The sequence below is a fragment of the Barbus barbus genome (genome assembly GCF_936440315.1).
Source record: "Barbus barbus genome assembly, chromosome: 30".
Lineage (NCBI taxonomy): Eukaryota > Metazoa > Chordata > Actinopteri > Cypriniformes > Cyprinidae > Barbus > Barbus barbus.
This window is the reverse complement of record NC_136758.1, coordinates 4,921,519-4,938,061: the sequence shown is the minus strand read 5'-3', so window position 1 is coordinate 4,938,061 and position 16,543 is coordinate 4,921,519. Positions and strand designations below refer to the sequence as shown.

The window sequence follows — 16,543 nt, the reverse complement described above, 5'->3', positions numbered from 1 at the left end:
AATAACATTCAAATGTGAGCTTTTAAATACGATTGCCGTTATTATTGAATTTCATTAGTCCCAATCATGATTTATGCATGGATGTTTACGGAAAAGTGCGCAAGACACAACAGTTACAATATCATCATGATTATGGAAGAGACATAACTAAATTAGGCTACGTTTATTTTCATATTAAATACCTCAACACACCATTAGATATGACATTAAGCGCAACTTGTGAAGATTTATTTGGTAAAAAGGCTTGCTTCCTTTGGTGTATATTTGTATACTTTTACCATCTATCAATCTCAGCATGGGTTAATTTTGCAGCTAAACGTTTGCCTCGCTAAGGTTAAATTATGCCTACGTCTTTTTTTGGCCTTCGCTCTGGAAGTGATCTGTTGATTCTGCTAAACTTTAATTAAAACAAACTAAAACTAAACTATATAAAAACTAAACTAAAACGAACAAAAAAATTAATGAAACTAATAAAAATTAAACTGAGTTTCATGCAAATTTGAAAAAAAAATTTAGAATTAAAATTTTTAATAAAAACTAATTCAAAAATTCAAAACTATAATAACTTTGCCAGGCAGGAGGAGGAGAGTAGAGCAGTTGAATCGGCAAAATGCTTGATAGGGACTCGGAACGGAGGCAGGCATCTAATCTAACGTGTGCACGCACCATGAGTGTAGAATATGCAAACACTTCTTAATAAAACGTAAATTCATCCCCCACGATTTTTAGGCCAAGTCAAATATGTTCATAGAGGTTTCCATGGGCCAATGTCAATAAATCTACATTTAAATAAAAAAAGAGATGATATTGTCAAACCTGACATTTTAGTTTTATCCAAAAAAAATTTGAACAGTAAGATTTTTAATGTTTTTTAAAGAAGTTTCTTCTGATCACCAAGCCTGCATTTATTTGATCCGAAATCAAATACAGCAAAAGCAGTCATATTGTGAAGATTTTTTGTCCCAGGCCACCCCGTCCATATTTTATCCAGCGCTGGGTTGTATTTAACCCAGCATGTCTTAGAGTGAATCTGCTTGAAGTCCAGTGTGAAATTTCCAAAGTCAGTGATGATTTGGGGTGCCGTGACATCTGTTGGTGTTGGTCCATTGTGTTTTATCAAGTCCAAAGTCAATGCAGCCATCTATCAGAAGATTTTGGAGCACTCTATGCTTCCATCTGCAGACAAGCTTTATGGAGATGCCAATTTCTTTTTCCATTAGGACTTTAGCACCTGCCCACAGTGCCAAAGCCACTTCCAAGTGGTTTGCTGACCATGATATAACTGGGCTTGATTGGCCAGCCAACACGCCTGACCTGAACTCCATAATCTATGGGATATTTTGAAGAGAAAGATGAGAAACAGTCGATCCAACAATCCAGACGAGCTGAAGGCTCAATAGTGCCTCAGCAGTGCCACAGGCTGATCGCTTCCATGCAACACCTCACTGATGCTGGAATTTGTGCTAAAGGAGCCCCGACTAAGTATTGAGTGCATAAATGAACATACTTTGAACTTTTCTGTTTTGCAAATACTTTTTTTGATTAATCTTAGGAAATATTCAAATATTTTGAGATACTGGATTTTTGACTTTCGTGACTTTCTAATCATCAAAAAAAAAAAAAAAAAAAAAAACTTTTGAAATGTTTTACTTTTCATGTAATGAATCTACAATATTTATTAAAGTTTAACTTTTTGAAATAAGTTACAAAAAAAACTTTCACGATATTCAAATTTTTTGAGATGCACCTCTGTGTGTGTGTGTGTGTGTGTGTGTGTGTGTGTGTGTGTGTGTGTGTGTGTGTGTATATATATATATATATATATATATATATATATATATATATATATATATATATATATATATATATATAATGATAAGTGCTGTCAATAGATTCAAAATGTAATCGCGTTAATCACAGTCATGAACTGTGATTAATCACGATTAATCGCAAATTTAAAATAAATAGTAAAAACAAATCTTTAGCCAGCTGTACATTGTCCCAGTAGTCTATTTTACAATTACTTGCATTCAAGTCATCCTGTGTGTAGCACTGCAGAATGTAAATATGGTTTTAGCCACAAGAAGCCCACTATAATTAACAATAATAATTGACAAACAGCAATTTGACAAACAAGGACACTGATAAATTTATCCATGGTGATTTTTTATTTATTTATGACAGCCTACAAACAAACATCTACATCCGTGGTGCGCCATAATCATCTGGCATCCTCTCAATGTTATACCTGAAAAAAATTAAAATAAAATTATAAGTTATATTAATTTACACAGGCGATAAGATAATATTCTTCTGTTACAATAATCGGTCGGACGTGAAGCAGTGCATGCCAGGTAGAAATTGTGTCTGACTTGAGATGGTGACAATGCCATGTCACTGTAATGTATGCCATCAAAGTTTTGCGAGAGCGATCTGAGAGCAGTTGGCTGGCTCAATCTGCGCAGCTTCTCCAGAGGGACCGTGTGCGTTTCATGTTATTCTGACACCTTCATTTCCGGTATTGCTCACAAATCTGTTTTTATAATAGAACTAACTTATTTCCTGCATCTCTAATACAAAAATAAAATTAAAATAAAATGCAATTTTACTAGTATTGCCCTGTGCTAAACTTTATTCATCTATATTCAGGGGATTTATTAAGCAGTAATTAAAATTGAGCGAAAAGTGTTTGTTGCAAGTTAAAAAGGTTCGAAACGTCTGTATATTTAACAAATATTGCATCTAATCCACTCAATCTATGAAAAAGTACACAAACACTGCCAGACCATCACTACAGAAAGCATCCTGTAGTAGTTTGTACATAACCTAGACTTTCTCACTTGCACTCACGAGCTGATAAGGCAAACCCGCCAGACCCACTCCTCAGTAACATCACGGTAAAACTTAGCAAAGAGAGCTTGAGTACCTGTGATTGGAGATGTACATGATGGGGACACCTGGGATCTTCCGAATCCTCCTTTTTAGGTCCCTGTCCACCGTGGCCACAATGTAACATTTGTGCTAATGAAATAAATGGGAATGCTTTAGTCATAATATAAAGGTTATCAACTCTGATTAGAATTGTTTCATAATCTCACTTATTTTATTGACTTGTGAATTTACTTCATTTTTACTCCTAATATATATTTGAGAATCTCATTTTATTTATTTGTTTTGTGTGTTTGATTGCTTGCTTTTGTGAACCCTCCACATTTGCTGTGCCTTAACCTTCATAATGCATTCAAAATCTGCATTCGACTTTGCATTCCTGGGTCCATTTTTATTAAAATAAGATTATTAAAACAGTCACATTTCTGAACTAAAGCCATATTGTATCTGATCAGTAACTTCTAATTAATTAATGAATATGCAATTATTTTAAAGTTTTGAATGTTAGTGTTTTTGCAACATTTTAGCCTCTTTTTTATTAAATTGAACCATGAAAAAAATGATCATCAATCGGTGTGCATATTCATGTTTATCAAAATTCAGTCCTAATGGTGTGTGAGAGACATGGGAAAGAAGCAAATTTTTTGACAGAAGTTGAATTCCTGTAGCTTCTGAAGAGTAACAGCAAGGTCATGCGTTCGATTCCCAGGGAATGCATGAATTGATCAAATGTATAGGCCTACTTTTAGCACATTGTTAAAAACAACAACAACAAAAACGTCTACCTGTGTATAACTGTAAATGATCTAACTCACTGATCAAAAAAGTCTGCATAACATTATGTGTTAAGCCTCAGTTGTTACTCGGGTCAAAATTGGACCTGAACACAAAAGGTTTTATGGTTACATCTCTTAAAACATAGATATAAATGGCCACCCTGAATTAGCTGAAGTTCAGTTATCTTTAAAAGAAAAAAAGTATCAGCTGTATGCAAAATGACACACATTTGGTTTTCGACCACTGAAAATGTGTACAATTTAACTAATTCTTGGAGCCACGCTATGACTCCATTATATCTCTGTAAGCATATGAAGATACCAGAAAAAAAAAGATCTAAAAACCAAATTCTACAAGGATATTAAGATATCTTTAATACATTTTTGGGGAAAAATTATATTTTTTTACCCACCGTCACAACTGGCATATAATGCAACACAGATTGCTATATGTAATTTGGTTCCAAATCTCAGGTGAAAATTGTTACAAATAATGATGCTGCCATTTTAGAAAAGGTAAACAATTATAACCCCAAAGATCACAAAGTTCTCATACCTGCGTTACTCTTTGCACCAAGCAGTCATCAGCATATGTTCCTTTGTGTGAGCAAGGTAATCGATCAAAGCGGGGATCTTTTGCAATCCTATAAATAAAGTCCAAATCAGCATAAAAACCAAGGAAGAAAGCGTAGCCACTTTCATACATAAAACCTGTTAAAACCACAGAAAAATGCCAATTTTAACTTTTCTGGTAAATGCACCCTATGTGTTAAGCCTTTGCGGGGCACTGGGCTAACGCAGCTGATGCCTTAAATACGTGGCGATACGGAACAGTTGGCAACCCTATAAAATGCAGAATTGACTCGGGAGGGGCCCCTGGGCTGCAGCCCATGTTGCCCATTAGGATAGCGCGGCCCTGAATGCACCACATCTACTATTCACATCTATTATCTACACTGTTACCATTCCAGATGCTGACAACTTTTGATGAAATGACCAAAAATAAACTTTAATACCCTGGAAACAGGGCTTCTCTCTCTCACTCAATTTTTGGGATTTTGCATAGAATTTGTGGGTGTCAGAGAGCCGCTATCAATATGACGGACACTGCAGGAAAAGTGTGATGTCTGCCATTCGCAAATCAGAACAGCAATTACGACAGATTGATTCTATTGTCCTCATTTGTAAGTCACTTTGGAAAAAAAAAAGTCTTCTAAATGATTACATGCAAATGTAATATAAACTCTGTTGAAACTGTAACGATATCAAATTGGTCAAACTGTTTAAATGTCATTTACGGCTGTCCACAATGTAGTTAATATTATGACCACTGCAGTGGCACACACTTCAACAAAGGTGGAACTGAAGTTACTACTGCTTAAGCCAGCAAATGCTGCAGCTGATTTACCAGCATTTCAAAAACTCTTCACACATGAGCTCTAAAAAGAAAAATGCCTTTTAATTACAACATTGCGACTAATTACAAGTCTAAGCATGACATGCTAAGGGCAAACAAAGCTAGTAATTTTCCCTATGATAACAGAAATTTCTGCAAGATATTTATCATGCATATGGATTTAATTTTGCATTAAAATTATATATTTTATATGACTGTATTTGTGTAATGAGCATTAAGCTTACATACCATGTTAATGTATTTGTTCATTTTGTTCTGTAAAATAGTGAATGGCATGTTTGTTGTTCCTGATGCTGAGCTGCTGTACTATGTTACACACTGTGTGCTGTTAGGATGGCGTTTTAGGGGATATATTTTTAGGATCAACTGCCTCAGAGGTCTAACAGTGCTCATCATTGACAAAATGACTACGATGGCCAATCAAATCAGAGAAGACTAGCTTTACTGTTCAGAGTAGCTGAGTGTGTGTCCCACCACTTTAGTTTTAACAGTGAAAGAGTGCAAGATGCAAGTAGCTAAACATATTTGCCAACTGTTTTAGGAAAGAAAAGTGAAACAACCGACAGTATTATGCTTTTTTGTTTAAGTTTTTTCAGTTTTAGATAGAAAATATAGGTGTTATTCATGTAATTCACAACTGAATGTGATTTAAAGTGAATGTGCATATTTTAAAATAAAACTATTATTTGCAAATAGTTCAATTTGATTTTACAAACTAAACTTGTTTTACAGCTTTTCATTATTCCCTTTAAATCTTTCATTTAAATAAATAAAAACAGGACATTTAAATAAAAAGGATTATTATTATGCCCCTGTCCCCAAATACTGGTTTGGTCCCCAGTGTTCAAGACACTGATACTGTAACATGTATGTCATGAAAGTGTGCATTACCGCAAAGCCACTCGAAACTTCATCCCTAATTTCTCAAGCTCAGCCATCACACAGTCCGTTATGCAAGGAACACCTGAATGACACAAAAAAAACAAAATTAGCTTAATTATTAGCTTGAAAACTACAAATGTTAGTAGTTTAGTCAGATTGTGTAACTTGTGTGAAGATTAGGGGCTGTATGCATAAAGCACTCAGACAGGGTAAAAATGTATAGGCCTAAACATTTATATTAATACATACAGGGAATTAAAATTGGCCTTCCCATTTCATTCATCCAAAATTATTCAACAAAGAAACCTGTTACTAAAATACCATTTTGTGTTGTAATAAATCATGAATTAATGAATGGTGTCATATAATACTATTACATCAAACCCTTGCAAATGTACTACTGGTTAATTCAGTGGTTGAGTTTTTTTCTACACAACACTTAAGTGTGATCTGTTCTTAAGAGCATTTCTGAAGTTTGATGCATATGACCCCAGATCACATCAGTGGAGATGCCACTAAGAGCCAATAATAGAAAAAATAAATATATATATTTATTTATATATATATAAAAAGGGGAAGTCGTGGCCTAATGGTTAGAGAGTCGGACTCGTAATCGAAAGGTTGCGAGTTCGAGTCCCCGGCCGGCAGGGATTGTAGGTGGGGGGAGTGAATGTCCAGCGCTCTCTCCACCCTCAATACCACGACTGAGGTGCCCTTGAGCAAGGCACCGAACCCTCAACTGCTCCCCGGGCGCTGCAGCATGGCTGCCCACTGCTCCGGGTGTGTGTTCACGGTGTGTGTGTGTGTGTGTGTGTGTGGATTTGTTCACTACTCACTGCTGTGTGTGTGCACTTGGATGGGTTAAACGCAGAGCACCAATATCGAGTATGGGTCACCATACTTGACAATACGTCACGACTTTTTAAGTTATATATAGTAGGAGAAGTAAATATTATATCATTCATTATCATATCACAAATTATGTAAGCCTTGAATTTTTCACCAGGCCCAACGGTTTAAAATCAACAATCAAATCAATGAAAATTACCATAATTTACTCACTCATGTCATTCCAGACCTGTATGACTTTCATTCTTCTGTAGAACAGGTAAGATATTTTGAAGAATATATATACACACACATATAAATACACATATATATATATATATATATATATAGATATGTATGCGTGTACATGTATTCATAATGGTGGTACTTGGAAAGCCAAATCATTGTCATTTAACCCTGATAACTGAGCCGCTGAAGACACGGTGGATTACTTTTGTTTTTGAAGGTAATGTGCCCCTCGGTTAAACATAAACGAGTCTGTTTACGCGAATCATATGTGATCCAGCTTCACCTACAGAAGAAGTGAGTATAAAGTTTTTTTATGAATCTTTGCAAATTGCCTTTCCTAATAATGTGCTAGTTAGCAAGTTCTGCGACAAACGCGGCTGAAGTTTACAGCCTCAGAGAACTGCTCGTCACTCCACGGAAGAGGAAGTAAACTTGTGGAAAATGAGCATCCGATGACCCCTTTAAGTATAAAAACTATAACAATAATTAGAACTATAATTAAACTAAACTAAAATAAATTAAATAAAAATCTAATTAGGTTACAGGTGAAACAGTTCTATTTCTGCTGTTCTACAAGCACCATCTACTGTCACAGGGTGAATTTTCATTTTCATTTTGCCTGGTGCTGCTTTTCTGCAGACCGGCATGGAAATCAACATGCTGACTTATCCATTCTTTCTTTTGTATTTTATTTATTTTTTACAAAATATGGTTAAACAAGATGAAACTGTTTTAGAGAAAGCTTATTGTTTTGATGATTACCTCAGACTATTAATCAGTTTAATTCTCTCTCCCTCATCGCATGAGGTTATGAAACTTTTTTTACTCAATATACAGTATGCCTCAATAACAGAAACTCAAGCTTTTTTTTTTTAAATTCCAACAGTTTTATCAATTTCATAACATGTTAAAAAAGATTTTTGTTCAGTTTTTTGACTAAAATCTTGGTTCATTTCAAGATAGAAATCTCTTTAATTTTCTGTTAAAAAAACAAAAAACAGGAACCCTCCATTTTCAGCCCTGTATCCACAGGATTATGATGTAAACTCTGTATTAAATACAGCATAATTTTTGTTCAATGTTGCTGCAATGGAATCTCCACAGTGATCATGACATGTAGGCAAGTATGGTGTCCAATACTGGTGGCTGAACTTGTGCTGTGCATTTATCCCATTCAAACACACACACCCCCTAAACACACACCCGGAGCAGTGGGCATCCATTTTTGTTGCGGCGCCCAGGGAGCAGCTCTGGGTTCGGTGCCTTGCTCAAGGGCACCTCAGTCATGTTATTGAGGGTGGAAGAGAGTACTGTATATTCCCTCCCCCCACCTACAATCCCTGCTGGAATTGTAGACTCGAACCTGCGGCCTTTGGGTTACAAGTCCAACTCTCTAACCATTAGGCCAAAACTGCCTCATAACACCCATCCTCTTCCACATTAGCATTGATGAAAGTAATTCTGAGAATGTGGAGACTTACATTTAGCATAGAGGCAGTCCATCATTGACTGGACAACATCTAATTTGGCCTTAATAGAAAAGTTGATAAAGTTGGTATCAACAAGGATGTAATATGGAGGTCCAAGCTGGGTGTTGTATTGAAAGAACATACAAGATGGGTACTTTGCTCTGAAAGAAAGATAGGTTGAGGCATAAATTATTATAATTAATGCAAACACATGCATGCAAAGACTCAAAAGCATTACTCAACATATTACTATAATTATCACTACAGGAATTATATAGACGTTTAAGAGAACAGAAGTTTTTGCTCTGAAATTTGAAATTCATTTTCTGCGATGACGTGTGACGTTCGACTAGGCCAGCCAGAAGTTATAAATTTGATTTGATTTGATATTCTGATGTACAAAATCTTCTAAAGTGATAATTTACCTAAGAAGACTTGGTAATACCACTGGTACAGCTTGTACAGTTGTACAGATTACTTCTTTTTGGTGCATGAAACTTATGGAAAACATTGACTTTCATTATATGGACAAAAACAGCCAATTAATTCAAATTAGGGGCTCTATGGATCATAGTTGTTCTGTGATCTGTTTGGACCAGCCCCACCGTTTGGCACGGATGTGATTTGTGGATTAGTTGCAAAGTTTAACCATCATTGACTGATGCACATGCGCTTCTAAGTTTTGACAATTAAACATTCAAGCATTTTTAAAAAATGAAAGAAGCGAAGAGAACACAATTTGGTACCCTGCATGCTGTTTTCTGCGCACACACCAAGCGTGTTTCAGAAACTGCAAGAACACAGAATTCAGTTTTCTGTTGCGTCTTCTCGCACATGAATGGACACATACCTACAAATTTATCTCAGAATACGTTTTTCAGCAAGTTTTTGTTCAACAAGCTGTTGTTGGTCCCATTTTATTGCTGACTGTTCTGTTATTATTGATAATGTTTGAACTTTATTAGGTTGGTAGTATTTGCTGTGGTATCAAAGTACTTAAGTAATAAATAGAACACAAAGTTCATTTTTGCGTAATATGAATTGATCTGTGAGTTTTGTGATCCATTGAGCCCCTAATTCAAACATCTTTTGTATTTCACAGAGAGAGAGAGAGAGAGAGAGAGAGAGAGAGAGAAGAAAATCCAATGAGTTTGGAATGTTGTGAAGGTGAGTAAATGATGACAGTATTATCATTGTGGGGTGTACTACTGCTTTAAAATATTTATATGAAAAATCATTAATGGTAAATTGACAAGTATGGATAAAAAAAATAAGAAGATGACAGTTTGTCTGCAAATATCTTGTTTTATGAAAAATTTGTCATGTCTAATTTGAAGTCTATCCAAAAAAAGAGTAAGGACATTACAATAACAGTTATTTCAATTGAAAATTTGGAAAATGTACATTTATCATAAATAGTTTGGATGTATCTAGTGATCTAGCTGCATTACTGGACAGTAGTGTTATCACGGTACCAGAATTTCAGTAGATGAAACTAATACAGTAAATTTCGGTACTATAGCAAAACTATTGGGACTACTTTACATATTTTAATTAAACCTTTTTAAATTAAAACAATACATATTTTAATTGTTTAATTAAAAAAAATATATAATGAGTTAATTATTAATGGTATTAAGTAGTAAACAATAAGTTAAAACTTAAAACATTAGCATGAAGCCTTAAAATAGTATTGCATTAAAAAGATCAACACATAATGCACAATTATATTTTTATAAGATATTTGTCCTGCACTCTGGAATCTTTGCAGTGTGTAAATTGCAGATTGAAAAATAAAATTTTTAATCAAATTATGAACAGTTTAGCCTACATAGAGAATCCAAGTAAAGAGCACTCACTTTATAATCAATGAAACTAATATCACTTCACTTCACTCGCTATAGACTTGACCTCTATTTCAGTGGCACTTGTTTCTGAAGTATTTTTTCAATAAATTTTCCATAGGGATTTTTAAAAATATATATTTTTTAAACCTCTTTAAGCCATGAACCAAGTCAAAGAGCCTCAAGGTGAACCAAAACATTACAAACTTTTTAGTTGAAGCAAAAAAGTATATGAAAATCTGACAAAAAGACATGTACAAGACGGTATATCTAACGGTTTTGGTGAAGGAAAAAAAAGTCCCATGAAGTATTGATGAGATAATCGAATTAAAAACGATGGTGAAATATAAAATTATTCAGAGCTCATTTGGCACGCTTTGTTCGCTGTGACTCAAACTGAAATTTTTCATGCTCTTCACAGAGCGCTCATACAAATACAGTAAATACTAAAAGCTGCTGCCTATTGGCAGGTACTAGATCGATCCACTACGCTCTATTACAGGTTTTGCAGAAAGACTGGTATGCTTACATTTTTCAAATTTAAGTATCGACTTGGTACTGAAGTACAGGTACTTCAAAACTACTGGACAGTATATAAAAATAATTTTAAAGTTTAATTTGATTTGAAATAATATTTGTATGGTACAGCTAAATGCTCTGTCATTTTAAATTAAGTTTAAACTATTTTGTTTTACATGTGGGGATGGAGTTTACCATGATCCTCAAAATGCTTTATTAAATAGAATATGGAGAGGCCACCACTTAGAGCTTTGAACTTCTGTTTGGTTGTATTATTTTTAATACATGAAGTTCAGATTATTATTTATTATTCTTATCATTTATTAACTTTATAAAGTACCATATCTAAACTTTTCACTAAAAGCAATTCTATATTTGGAGAAAATATTAGAATAGATATGATCAAACCGTACACTGTGAGTCAATGTTTATATCTCATGCCATTCAAATAAGCATATTGCAATTTCTGCACAATAATAAATCAGCATGCACGCATCAACAGATGCAAAGTAACACAAACACAATCCGAAATATAGAATTCAAACTTACACTTCTTGTTCTTTAATGACTGAGGGATCCTCTTTCTTCTTCTTTTGTGTTTTTGCCCTGTCCTGTTCTTTTCTGGACAAAAAGAGAAAAAAAGCAAGGTTATGAGATGCTACTTTTTACAGACTGTGCATACTGTAGCAAATTGAGTTATTTTCAACTCAATCACTAAAATATGCATTTTCAAGCATCATAAAATGAATGCCAGAAATTATATTTATAACAGTAAATGGATCTTATAAAGAGTGTTTTACATTGAGGCCCAACAGGAAAAATAAATGGCAGTAACATGGTAATGTTACTTTGCTCAGCGGACTACATGTCTGTGTATTTTCTGTACTTTATACTCATACAATATACTTTTCTGTACATAATATGAGTTTTTAACCCCTTAAACACCCCCCCATCCCCAATTTCAGCCCGTGTTATAAAAAGCCAGGCACCATTTTATTATTTTCAAATCTTACCCCAAACTTTTGAATAGCAGTGTATCATGGTCTCTGTAAAAGTTTTAAGCAGCAAAAACTGTTTTCAACATTGATATTAAAAGGAAAAAGTTTCTCGATAACACCAAATCAAAACAACCCAAATTTGGACTATAACGTTTGTGTAATTTATATCAGTTTATTATTTCATTAGATTCTCTCTGTGACACGCTACCAATATTATCATCTTGTGAGAAGCATTTTAATCCATGTGTTGCTAATAAATAATATAATACAATACAAACGATGATACTCACATCCTCTGATCCTTTAAACTGATCATTCTTTTCATCGTGGCATATTTTTTCTGTTTCTTCTGTTTTCCCTAATTCACACAAACACAAGTTGTCACTCAACCAAAGAAGAAATAAAGCCATTGTGTGCATTGTTAAGCATTATTGAGATAAACACTTTATTTTACCATGACGGCTGAAAATGTCCTCGTGTGCGACAACGAGTCCTCTGACGTCAACATTATGCGACACTTTCCAAATTTACTTACGCAGCGTCATTTCCTGCGTCATCTGTGCTAGCGCTAGATCCTGCGGTGTTTCCGGTTCTCAAAAGACATCCATCAAGGTAAATATCTAGAAGACAATACTGCAGCTGTTGTCTAAATATGAATAGTAAAGAGTCGTACAGTACTTTATAGGCTTAATTGATTACTTTTAACCGCATTGTGGGTATTTCAGTACTGAGTGTTGTTTTTCTATGGCATTGTGTGATTGTTCTGGTCGTATATGTTGTGTTTATGCCACTGATTCGAAGTTCAGGATATGTAGGTTTGGATTGTTATTTAGGTAGGCAATATATGCTAACATTTTTCGGGGACTTTATTTTTGTGTATTTTGCTTCACTAGTATGCACCGATGAAATATATTGAATATTAAAGTCTGTACTGATAACAGGACTTCAATGTTTAAAGACCTAAACGACATCATGGAAGAGCTGCAGTAATTATTTATATACATTTATATACATTTTTTTTCCACATTATGAAATGTTGAAGCATTTTGCGAAATGCTCAATTTTTATTTTTACATCATTCTGTTCTCTATAACGTTAACGTTACCCTGTAAAGCAAAAACCAATCTATTGAGGCAAAGCAGATTTGTGGTAACCTTGTAAATTGTAAAAAACTGAAAATGCATACCAGAGTAAAAACCAAGCCATGTGGTCAAAGGAACAGACACAGGTTTGTGTCGAGGCACAGATCTTGAGAAGGCTCAAACATTTTCTGCTGCATTGGAAGCTGCACAGGAGCACAGTGGCCTCCATAATTCAGACATGGAACAAGTTTGGAACAAGTAGAATTGTTCAAAGAGCAGGTTGTCCGGCCAAGCTGAACAATCAGGGGAGATGTGACCAAGAACCTGACAGATTCACTGGTTGAGTTCCAGAGATCATGTGTGTAGATGGGAGAAACTTGCAGAAGGACATCCATCACTACAACACTCCACCAATCTGAGCTTTATGTCAGAGTGGCCAGATGGAAACTTGGAATCCCCCCCCCCCCCCAATAAAAAACGGCCCATGATGAAAAATTGAGGCCTCTTTAAGGAGGAAACCAGGAACTGCTCATCATCTGTGTAATATTATCTCAATGTTGTAGGTACCATCATACTGTATTTTAGAGGCAGGAACTGGTCAATGTAGAAGGAAAGCTGAATGTAGCAAAATACAGAGAAATCCTTAAAGGGATAGTTCACCAAAACATGAAAATTAAGCCGTTTATTCACCCTTATGTTCTTACAAAACTTTTTTTTTTACATAGAAGATATTATTTTAATATTTTATTTTTTTCATGTGATGGAAGTCATTGAGCTCCAATATTGTTTGGCTCTCAACATTCATCAAAATATCCTTTTTTTGTGTTTCACAGAAAATCCCCAAATCTGAGATGTGCAAAGCTTGTCGCATTATACCCTCGACCTGAGGCTTTAATTGCCGCTCAGTGTGCTTCATCTAAATATTAAAGGGATAGTTCACCCAAAAATGAAAATTGTCATTTACTCTCCCTTAAGTTGTTCCAAATCTGTATTAGTTTCTTTCTTCTGTTGAACACAAAAGAAGATATTTTGAAGAATATTGAACATGACTGTTGTTGCTTGCATAGCATCGTGCCAGGTAGAGGTTGTCTACAGTAGACTGAGCTGTTTCAGATCATTTGACCTTTCTGTCAGCATTCCATAAATAGAACAAGGCATCAGTTTACTGTTGGAGATTTGTGGCCCACATTGTGCTGCATCCAGTGGAGACAGAATTTTATTGTCTTTAGCCACGTCTCATCATGTCGTACCACTCACGTCCAGTGTAGACACGGTGCAAAAATGTGACAATGAAAGGGTTTGAATACTTTCTAAATGCACTGCAAATATTTGTACTTAAACAATCAAACAATGCTTCACAAGTCCTAAATCATATGTATGCTGTCCTTTTCCCCAGTAGGAGAAGACATGGGAGAAGTACTCCAGACCAGATAGGACAGCAGAAAGCAAGGCAGACCCTGAGCTCACAGAGGTCTGAGTGGAGCCGGAACATGGTCTAATGGACCGTCTCTTTTTGCTGACCTTCGTCTTCTGTTCAGTCTCGTGGATTTTCTTCTGGGAGGTGCGCTGGAAGAAAGGCAAGGAAAGTCAGATTGAAGAATGGCTCCAGAGACACAGCCTATCCGAATACAAGTATTTGTTTGAAGGTTAGTTCAACACTTTAAAAACAAACACTTTTAGTTTATAGATTTGCCTCACCAGGATTGTTTAGAATATTAGAAATATTAGAGCATTGGTTTTCAACCTGTGGGCCACAACAGTATTGCAGGGGGGGCCGTCAATTTTTATTAATAGAAATAATAATATTGTTAATATATGTAAAAATGTCTAGTCATAATTAAATATTACGCCAATTTATCGAACATATTTTTGCTGCATACATGCTGCAACAGATTTAAACATGGATAAATGGTAGGGGTGCTCCGATCAGGAATTTTGAGGCCCATCATCGATCACAGAAAACACTATCTGCCAATACAATCACCGATACTGATCTCTTTAAAGCCTTCTATTTATCATGTAGAATTATTTATAGTGATAGTCCAATCAGGATTTTTAGACATTTATTCAGGGCCTGAATTTCATTTTTGAAAATGGGTGTAATTGGCCTCTTAGGTGACTCTTGTGAGAGGGGATTTTTTTAATTTGAGGGGTGGAGGGGGTTATTTTTTTATAGGGTTGAGCCGATAGACGATGCCATCATCAATCGCCAATGGCTGATAGACATCATGATGGTGAGCCGGCATCGTGATCCCCCGCAATTCGGGCCGCATCCCAATACCGTCCGTGTTCAGAAAGAAAATGACGTGTAGATGGAACCCCTAAAGGGAATAAATACGAGATGGGATTCGTGATCGCACGTACTCTTTTTGTACTGTGACAGTACTTGCCACACATTTTACAAGATTATATGATTGTCAGTGGTGCTCAGGATCTGCAAATCATTCGCCATCATCCTCACTCATCTCTCCTTACTCTGTTTAGTGAAAATTATGTACTGTAATGTAACAGGCAATCGTTATTTGTTTTCCATGCCTTTCTGAATACGGATTCACGTTTCGGGCACACCCCCTAAATGAGAGTATGACAACCACAAAATGAACGTTTTCATCTTCATTGGGATTAGAGTTGAATGCTTACGGACATTTTGCTGTGTTTTCTTTGGGTTTAGGAAATAGAATAAAATAAATTCCATTGCCTGTCCTCTCAGGAAAGCTGGAATCAGTGTTTCAAGTACCCCAGGCACATCATTTTTGATGGAGTGTGGAGTGGAGTGGAGGTGGAGTGTGCGTCTGAAAAGTCTCCTGTTTGATGGGACGTTCTGTGCATCTAAGGGGCTGTTTACACCTGGTCACTTCATGTGTTTTTTCTGATCGCTATCCGATCGTGAAATGACCAGGTGTAAATGCCCTCCGAAACGCATTCGAGACGGATATCAATCCGATCGCTCAAACCACTTCAGGAGGTGGTCTCGGCCGCATTCCAGATGAAACTGGATAAGTGTAAATGCATCTGGTTGTTGAAACCCCATATGCTAATTTCACTCCTCCCAAAATAAAAAAAAAATAAACGTGTGAGAGCGTTTTATAGGCTAAATGGTATTATAATCCGATATGACAGCGCTAATGCCACAAGCGTCACCGCGGATGAGTAGCTGAGTATCTCCTCAGCAAGTCGACACGCAAACTGGCATGAATGAAACTGAAAATAAGTCGCAGATGCTCAACACACAATCATCTTCATTAAAAGTAGTAAGACTAACCTATCTTTCCAGTGCTGATGCCGCGCGGTCTCTGATATTGAAATGAGCTGATAATGAATAAAATGCAGCACATATCGATTGCTTTCATCGACGTGAACTCCGTTAAATTTGCATATAGTGCGGAAATTGAAAAACGAATTTATATCCATTTTGCAAACACACATTTATGTGGCCAAGTGTAAATGGAAACATTTTAACATGTCAAATAGATATCCGATCAGAGAAAACGCATGAAGTGACCAGGTGTAAACAGGCCCTAAAAAACACAATTCTTTAGCAGTTGTGTGGGGGGTGGCCAAACCTAGCTCCGCCCATGCATTAATTGCGT

The 16,543-nt window shown here is 35.7% G+C and overlaps 2 protein-coding genes across 3 annotated transcripts in view; one reads left to right on the top strand and one right to left on the bottom strand.

Moving 5' to 3' along the window:
- Nucleotides 1-2,146: 2,146 nt before the first annotated feature.
- LOC306850543 (rRNA-processing protein FCF1 homolog) lies at nt 2,147-12,371 on the bottom strand. The gene is made up of 8 exons (XM_079386223.1): nt 12,326-12,371; nt 12,162-12,229; nt 11,423-11,494; nt 8,523-8,671; nt 5,974-6,046; nt 4,222-4,309; nt 2,927-3,021; nt 2,147-2,248 (listed from the first exon to the last, which is right to left on the bottom strand). The coding sequence occupies exons 1-8, from the start codon at nt 12,326-12,328 to the stop codon at nt 2,200-2,202; spliced, it is 597 nt and encodes a 198-aa protein (XP_079242349.1). The 5' UTR covers nt 12,329-12,371; the 3' UTR covers nt 2,147-2,199.
- A 33-nt stretch (nt 12,372-12,404) lies between these two features.
- The window catches only part of LOC306850426 (apoptosis-resistant E3 ubiquitin protein ligase 1-like), a 41,267-nt gene continuing 37,128 nt past the window's right edge, over nt 12,405-16,543 (top strand). For both annotated transcript variants that reach the window (XM_079386085.1, XM_079386084.1), the window contains exons 1-2: nt 12,405-12,483; nt 14,350-14,599. In XM_079386085.1, the coding sequence (XP_079242211.1) occupies nt 14,452-14,599 (148 nt within the window). In that variant the 5' untranslated portion in view covers nt 12,405-12,483; nt 14,350-14,451. The remainder of the gene's footprint in view (nt 12,484-14,349; nt 14,600-16,543) is intronic.

Bases quoted from the DNA above. Each gene is read 5' to 3' on its own strand.
- LOC306850543 (XM_079386223.1), bottom strand. The intron at 8,672-11,422 runs GTAAGTTTGAAT...TCTTTCTTTCAG, and splicing joins GTCATTAAAGAACAAGAAGT to AGCAAAGTACCCATCTTGTA. The intron at 4,310-5,973 runs GTAATGCACACT...CTTTATTTATAG, and splicing joins AAGTTTCGAGTGGCTTTGCG to GATTGCAAAAGATCCCCGCT.